The sequence below is a fragment of the Aedes albopictus genome, chromosome 3 (assembly GCF_035046485.1).
Source record: "Aedes albopictus strain Foshan chromosome 3, AalbF5, whole genome shotgun sequence".
Classification (NCBI taxonomy): Eukaryota; Metazoa; Arthropoda; class Insecta; order Diptera; family Culicidae; genus Aedes; species Aedes albopictus.
In genome coordinates this window covers 271720375-271729110 of record NC_085138.1, presented here as the reverse complement: position 1 = coordinate 271729110, position 8736 = coordinate 271720375, and the positions used below count along the sequence as shown (strand labels likewise).

At 36.0% G+C, this 8736-nt stretch overlaps 1 protein-coding gene across 7 annotated transcripts in view; it reads right to left on the bottom strand.

The window, feature by feature from the left end:
* Positions 1–3464: 3464 nt before the first annotated feature.
* The window catches only part of LOC109433178 (serine/threonine-protein kinase Genghis Khan), a 187331-nt gene continuing 182059 nt past the window's right edge, over positions 3465–8736 (bottom strand). For 6 of the 7 annotated variants that reach the window (XM_062860822.1, XM_062860824.1, XM_062860825.1 and 3 more), the window contains 2 exons: positions 7848–8071; positions 3465–7515 (listed from right to left, as the gene is read on the bottom strand). In XM_062860822.1, the coding sequence (XP_062716806.1) occupies positions 7958–8071 (114 nt within the window). In that variant the 3' untranslated portion in view covers positions 3465–7515; positions 7848–7957. Of the gene's footprint in view, positions 7516–7845; positions 8072–8736 lie in introns of those variants that run through there. The other variant, XM_062860820.1, reaches the window with a different exon arrangement.

Genomic DNA, 8736 nt, shown 5'->3' with positions numbered 1-8736 from the left:
AATCTGATCGATGCAAGAAGCAAAAGTAGGGGTGATGGATATTGACCAATCCAAATTCCAGTGTGGTAGTGGTTTGTGTTCAGATTTCCCGTGTTAATCTATCTGTAAACTTTGTAAACATCTTTTGTTCTCACGTATATGGATAGGCTTGCAGTAGGTTTCGTGAGACTTTTTTTGGACAACTCAATATTCATTGCACGAATTAGAATGAATATTTAAAATTTACTATAAAATAAATACACTGATTTTTCATTTGGGCCTAACTGACATTTTCGAGTTCTCTTCATCGATCCTCTCTTTGTGTTATCACAGAATGTGTATTGAGTTTTCCAAAGATTTTTTGGTTGAAATGCGAAGAAGACGACTACATGCTGCTATAGAAACAAAAAGAATAATGATTTTGTTTGTTTTGATCAAGTTATTAGCGAAAGAGAGAGTCGACGAAGAGAAATCGATCAAATCAGTTAGGCCCTTATGAAAAATCATTGTCGAAATATCAACCCTTGCAATGCGAAATGCAGTAATCCACACTGGGGCACATTCGGTGTAGTACTTAGTGGTAATGAGCTAAATGGTGAGAATTATTCTTCGTTTCTGCAATAAAATGGTGCAAAAAGCGTGGGTATTATGATTCTTTGCCTAATTAGATGCTGTTTGAGCAAAACTTTGGATAACTATGTTGTTTTTGTTGCAAGAAATTGGTTTTTCGTATTAAGCATGTGTAAATGCAAATGTACATACAGCACATGCATTTATGTTACACTAGCTGTCCCGGCAAACGTTGTCTTGCCAAGCTGTGGTGGTTTGACAACTGTTGAGCTCATAACGTCACCGCACTCTAGATTGATTTAATTTTAATCATGCTGAATTTGTTCCCGGCTTATAAAAAATCAGTATTTTCACAATTTTCATATCTTTTTAAATGGTTTTCGTAACTTTTTCTGCATATAAACACAGCCACCATGAATACGAATCAATCCCTGCATAAGTCATCCTGATCGGTTCACCCGTTCGTGAGTTTTGTTGCCTCAAAGGGACTTCAAACTCATTTATACTAGCTGTCCCGGCAAACTTTGTCTTGCCATGCTGTGGTGGTTTGACAACTGTTGGGTTCATTGTAGCACGGCACTCTAGATTGGTGTTATTGGGATCGTGTTGATTTTCTTCCCAATTCATAAAAAATCAGGTTTTTATCAATTTTCTTACTTTTTAGATGATTTTTACAACTTTTACTACTTATAAACACAGCCACCATGAATACGAATCAAACCCTGCATGAGTCATCCTGATCGGCTCACCCGTTCGTAAGTTTTGTTGCCTCAAAGGGACTTCAAACTCATTTTTATATATATAGATATAGATGATAGATATAGATTAGTAATGGCTGTCAACGTGCTGCAATATGTGGCACTAATTTGATTTTAGTGGGGCCTTCAATGAGTTAAAGTAACGCAGCATTATATTCACAATTTTAAATATCAATACATAGCAAAATTGATGCATTGATGCACTTATATACGGCTTCGTGGTTACTTGGGGAATAACTCTCGCTGAGACCGGCCCACTATTTACACCTAGAAATGCTTAAGGTGGAGATTTTCTGAAAGTCCTCGCAAAAAAACTAAGGAAAATGCATTTAGTTACTCAAATTGATGGACCCCTCGTTAGTTAGAGCCACAACAATTTTTGCAGACCTCTCGATTTTGGTCAAATGGTACATCATTTAAACCGTCATAACTCGGAAGTTTATTCTAAAACCACCTCAAAATAAAACGTTATTGAAACGTTGGATTTTTGAATCAAAACTTTCGTTTTCACCATTTTCAAATTTTTTAAATATATTGAAGGCTGAGACATTTATCACAGACGAATTACACAGACGATTCGCTGGTTCATCTCATCCCACCCGTTTCAATTTGCCTCGGTGTATCTTATTTTCGGTGTTGATGAAATAGTTCAAGTCAGTAAATGTAAAAAAGACATGCTCTGCTTTTTAGAATGTCTTGAATTGGAACTTAGTATCTAAAAATTGGTATTCTTACGTAAGATGTTCGTAATCGCGATTTGAATTTGTTATGGATCAACGTACAGTCAGGTTTATTTTTACGCGGTTTTCATTTACGCGGCCGCGTAAATGAAAACTCCATACAAAAAAAAATTCATCGGCTTATTTTTGCATGATTCGTCGAGAAATGGTGAGACTTTTTTTACGCGGTTTTTTGGATTTTGAACTGAGTTTTTTTTTACGCGGTACGTATCCCCCGCGTAAAAAAAACCTGACTTCGCCTTTATTCACTTTGCCACTGTTTCCTGGGCTATTTCACTGGTCCAGGACTCATACATCTTCGTGTAAAAAAATAATTGAGAATATCGTCAGGAAAGTAAAATAAACGCGAAAATATGACTCCAAAATGTTGATTTTGTGGAGAATATCTTTAAAAAATCAATAGTCAGTACGAAGCTTGTCAAGAGAGCTAGCTTTTTAAGAAATCTTTGCTAGTTAATTTCTATATGAAGGGATTGAATAACAAAAAATAAAAATCAATTAATGATGTCATCATAATTCCATAACACAATCAAGATAAAAACTTGTTGAGCATACGTGAATTTTTACTTTGTATGTGTTTTTAAGAAGTTCTTATGTGACATTTTTTAGAAAAATACCTAAAAATTAAAATTTTACCAAATAGTAAATCGTGAATAACTCTAAAACGGATAGGAAAAACGCAATGCTGTCTTCAGCAAAGTTTTTCCTCATAAAATTTCCTATCTTTTTATGGAAATTGTTCAAAATTAGCATTAGGTTGAGATACTTTTTATGATGGGTAAAATGCACAGTATATCAAAAAATAACAAATTTTTAGTAAATTCAAAAATTCAGTATCAAAAAGTTACCTGCAAAACATGTCGTTAATTATTTTTCCCAAGAAGTTTGGATCCATATCAAGCTGTGAAAAATATAAAAATAGTGGGTATTGCCAATTTTTGTACGGTAAAAAATATTTGTATGAAATTTATTTCGAAAAAAGGCCATTTTTCAAAAATCTCACCGGGGCGACCTCTAAACGTCATTTCTGAAAGCTGCCGTCATACAAAAGTTTGCTTCTAACACCCTTAGCTATCATTTGCAGGGTGAGCCCCCTAGCATTTCGACCATGTGCAATTTTGGGACAACCTAATCCACAGACATAACTTCATTGTCTGTAACGTGTAAAATAACTTTATGCAACATACACAATAAACTCTAGTCGCTGTAGGTATTACATTCAAAAGTTAATAACAGTTAGGAGAATTTGCCGATTTGTCGATTTAACAAAATATTAAAAGTGTACATTCTGCTCCGGCTGCCCATGAAAAATTTATCTACGTGAATTGACGTAATCTGTAAAAGTTCCTTTATCTTGAGCATTAAAAATAATGATCATATGGCTGTGATATTCACATTTGTGTAACATTCGACCCACTTTTTATCTTTCAGTTTTAGTACTTGTATAATATTAATATATTTTGTCGTGGTAATTTTACAATTAATATAATTTTATAAAACACTAGAATTTCCGGTATATTCTATATACTGCTAATCTTATTTATTAGTGAAGTATATGTTTCCACGTTGTAGTTGTTTTCCTTGTCTTAGCTGTTACCGGTCCTTCCAGTTGTTATACCGGCATTTGCCTTTTTTGTCTAACCTCCTTCCGTCGGAATTTAGATAATTGCTCGCGTGACGCTGTGATTCGACATGAGAGGGTTTTTTTTAATAATTTTATTGTAACATGTCTCGAATATGAGTGAAATGTCACTCGTTAATAACCGTTCCGCATTGTGGTGGTAGCTTTGCTAATAGCAGCGTTTGTAGAAAGTTATTTTGAACTAAAGAAAATGCAGCCATTTACACGAATTACGGAATCGATAAAATATTCTAAAATTTCAGGTTTCAAATTGTGTAATGAAAACAGATTTGCTAGGGTTCAAATAAATTATGTAGCATTAGGTGGTGATGGGATAAATAAATACTTTTTTTTGCCATGGCCGTATCCGCCGTTCAGGCCGTTTGTGATCGGAGGTGGTGCGTTACAAAAGGTATGTTAGTTAGGATAAAATAACTTATGCCTTATTAGAAATAAGCTTAAATCATTTGTGGTTTAAATTGTGAGTGCTTTATACAGTGGTAAAATGTGTGATTCTTTTTACAACGAAGATTCAATGAAATTTAAGTTAATGGTGTACTTAATGCATTAGTAATCTTTTTACATGGTTTTCAGTAGAATTTCTTAGTTTTATATTTCCTACGCGTCTCTTCCGTTTTTCTGTGTATATAATATTAACAAATACAGTAAATCTGTATCGGAAATACTAAATATTGTCTTCAGTTTTTATCTTTTCAACGATATTTTCGTTCACTCATCTTCACGTGGCCAAGAAGCCGAATGGCTAAACCTGTTCAAGCTTGTATCAGTAAGTTCCTTATGTAGAATGATAGTAGATTTGTGTGTGTCTAAAGGTAGCGATAAATTTGATTCTGTGTTTCTTTTCGAATATTGACGGGTGGCTAGCTCCACATGTTTACCACAAATTTAACGCACAAATTATCTGCATTTTTTTTAGTACGGACGACAAGCATTCGTTATGAGAAAGATGAACAATCTACAATGGCTTGACATTACGACTAAATGGTAAAATGACACATTGACAGAGGCTTCTGAAAGCTTTCGGAAGAACTGTCGTTTTTACCTTTCCATCGCCAGCTAAATTCACTATCCAATTTGACTTTCTGTTCACTTCCAGCTTCAATGATGCACATTCTCTTACAAGCAAAAACGATCAATACACAAAAAAGCAAAATCCTCACAAGATGATCAATTAGAGCACAGGGATTAAGGTTCAATCAACAGGTCCTATTTGCTAAATGGTTTTCGTGAGTTGATGGTTAAGATGTATCGAGGTTTCTCCCCTTTGTAGTTAATGGATTTATGTATCTTGTTTACTGTTAAGAACTCGTTGTTTAAGGTGTTACTCATTTGATTATGTTTCATTTTCTGCTGAAGTTGAAATGTTTAAAAGACAATTTAGTTGCTGTGTTAGGAAATGTCTCTCTAAAATTGGAACTGTTGATCTATTCTACCGGTGAAGTTTATAATGGTTTCCTCCCTCATTGAATACCCAATCCTTGCTACGACACAATTTCCACGTTCGTATGCCTACTTATTGATATTGCACAACGATCCTTTCTACGATATCCCCCACATAAATGGCAGAATTTGATTTCCGTGTTCTAATTAGTAATAGTAATTGTTAGTAGTTGTAGGTAATAGTTAGTAGTTTAAGAGTTATTGCAGAGATGAGGACCTTGATTGCGTCCGTTTTCAAAGTAACACAACCGTTTCATAAATAGTATTTTCTTAAGAGAATTTCGGTAAGATTTCCAAGTTCAGTTTTGTATTATCGAAGAGATCAATTAGTTTTCAAAGCTCGCTTTTGCACTAAAATTCAGTAATTTGAATACCGTAAAACGGGGTGAATAGAAACAATGGGGCGAATAGAAACAAATAACTTATTGTAAAAAAGATGGCAATTATGTTTTAAAATTCATCAAAACTTAATTTTATTAGCTTGTTGGATGCTACTAGTGTTTCAATAAACCTTTTTTGAGATGATAATTCCGTTAATTTTTTTGTGAAAATTTTTAAAAGCTAAGTATCGATTTGGAGGTAAAAAAACTCCCGCCATTTAAATTGCGTTTTATCGATTTGGTATGTATTAACAGACTATAGTTATTTATGCAACAAGTTGCAAAATGATGATTTTTTCAGCACGAGTCGTACATTTATCCAACGAGGCTTGCCGAGTTGGATAAATATGACGAGTGCTGAAAAAATCGAGTTTTGCAACGAGTTGCATACAAAATTTTTTGCCATTACGAAAAATACCCATAAGCTATTTTACGAGACGTTCTACCGGTGGGCCGCTCATTGTTATTGTTTACATTTGGTGTTTTTTGTTTTCGCGAAAAGTAGCATAACATGTGATGAGCGCTAATCAGATTTTTGCTGGCAGAGATGTTTCGGTTTCTAATGCGGCATGTATGAATCCCCCGAGCTGTATGATGTCACTAGCAGATGAAAAAAAAACATCCCCACGGTCTACGGATATTAATTATAGTGGGCGGATTGACGCATTTTTGCAGATAAATGAACCCCGTTTATTGAATGGGCCTGTATCACATGTTATGCTAGCGAAAATGTAAATAAATGGGCCCATCGGTTGGACTTCAAAACTGGTAAACATTCAAAAAACAGCTGATTTGAAACGTCTCATAAAATGCCTTATTGAATATGACCTTTTCTAGCTGCACAAACATGTATTCTCAATTTAGTTGGAAATCGAAGTTTTCGACTAGCGGAGTTGGATTTTTCTATAAATCCGTGCGTCGGACCTAACTTCGGAAGTCGTGCGCTGTATAGTAAGCCTGGTCCGCTATACAGCGCACCACTTCCGAAGTTAGGTCCGACGCACGGATTTGGAGGAAAATCCAACTTCGCTAGTCGAAAATTCCGGGTTTCAACTGCACGTACAATATCAGAAGGAACCACGTGCGAGCATCCATGCTTGCCAGCGTAGGTTTTTGTTCGATCAGGTAGGCTGTGATGTAGTAGTTGTCAACAATGCTCGAGCTCCCGGCGTCATACAGTTGTGTGGAGGCGTAAGAAAAAGTCGATTCAGCAAGAGCCTCTACATCTGGTTTGCAATTTGAATCGGGATTGAAATCGTCTCGATCCGGATTCAGCAGATCAGTGGATGTAGAGGTAGTAGCTGAATCTACGGGAGGCGCGGTAGCAAGTGAAAAGTACGTTAGGCCAAAGGTGCCGAAAAGTGCTACTTTTCAGCACTCTTAAGAGTGCCGAAAAGTAGTACTTTTCGGCACACTTGCATCAGCGGTGAAAAGTAGGCCATTTCAACATACTTCAGCCAATTGAAATGTCCTATTTTTCACAACGTAATGGCAAAAAAGTATTTTTCGACATTCGACATTTTTTTCTTCACTAGGTGAATTATAATAATCTAGTGTTAGAGTTTTAATTGAATTAAAAGTTATTTCTGTCTTTAAATTGGAAAAAATATCGAAAATTGTTTAAAGCTGTTTCTATTCGCCCCATTGCGGGGCGAATAGAAACAAGCAACCTTTTTTCAAATAAGTTAACGAAATCAAAATTAGTTTTGAATCCTAATTACAGCAATTAAAGAGGGAGGAGGGACCCAAAGTTAAGACCCTTGCAACTGACTTTATTACGCACGGTTCCAGAGATACTTGCCTAAGTATGCTGGAAGGTGTTTCTATTCGCCCCGTTTTACGGTACTTCTTAGAAATAAAAGTAAGAAAAGGCTTTAAAATAAATATGAAAATTTAAAATCAAAAGCGATGTATGACATGCTAAGAGTATTCCGTTGTAATGTGTTTTGCTTTGTAACAGAGATTAGGAGATACAAACGACACGTAGGTGTAAACTTCAACATTTATTGCGCGCAAACCCCAAAATTTTATTCCCACCTTTGGGTTTCCGCGCCGAAGACCCAGCGCCAGATTCGGCGACAAAGAAAACTGACAGCAGTCGCCGGACAGTTGGCAATCCTGATATTTGACGGCGGCCGCCCGGTAGTCATGGGAGTGGATTGTTGTCACGCAAATAGATCTTTTCGCTGGAAATGCATGTGTATTGAGTTATTGTTGACAGATTTTCTGCAGTGTTAGTGTGAAATTCAGCGATTTTCTGTATCGCGTAGGCTTTCGCTGGAAGAAAACGTCATGTTGTTCAGCGAAGCAAGGAAAATTTTCAGTGTAAAAAGCAATACATGACACTTCAAATACAGAAGCGCGATAAGTGACGTGCAGGGGCGTCATTCGGGTGCTTCCACGCTTCTGGCTCGGCTCAGCTCATCGAAATGAGCCGCATTCTTACCACTAGGAATCGTAGCTGGAACTGAGACGATCATTGGTCGGCGAAGGTGGCGATGAAACCGAGCTGGAATTGTTGCTGGCGACGCTTTGCCGCGACTCGGACTGCATGTCGGCGACCTGAAAGTGAGTGCAGATTTTTAGTAATGTCTACAATAGTATCGCACGGTGTCAAAATTTAGATTATTATCGAACATTCATGTACCTCGGATTTTTCTTCGAAAATGATTAGTATTTGCTCTATATATTCATAATCGGAAAATTAGAAAATATTTCATCGGCGAAAATTTTTCCATACATTTTGTATGGGACGTTTTTTGGGCAAAAATAGTAATTATTAATTTTTAGTATGAGAAATAGCCAAAAACTCAGCTAATTCAAAATTTCCCCGATAGAATATTTTCAAATTTTGCATTTAAACATTATAGCCGAAATTCTAACATTCTATGAAGAAAAATCCGAGGTACATGAAAATTCGATAATAATCGAAATTTTGACACCGTGTATCGTAAAATCTGCCAAACATGACTGTGTGTTTTATTTATGTAGAGGAACTTAGGTATTTTCGGTAGTTTTTTTTTCGTCAGGGTTTGTTTTAATGTATTGAACTCAGTGTTAACCTCGAATCCTTCCCAACTAAACTGAATGGCCATGTTTCAGGCAACTTGACTGACAAAAACTCCTCATGACGAAGAGAACAAACCTGCCGATAATACACAAAGTCACAAAGGCAAAACTTTTCAGGGTAGTCGTGAAACTTAGAAAACGGAAAATTTTCACAGGAA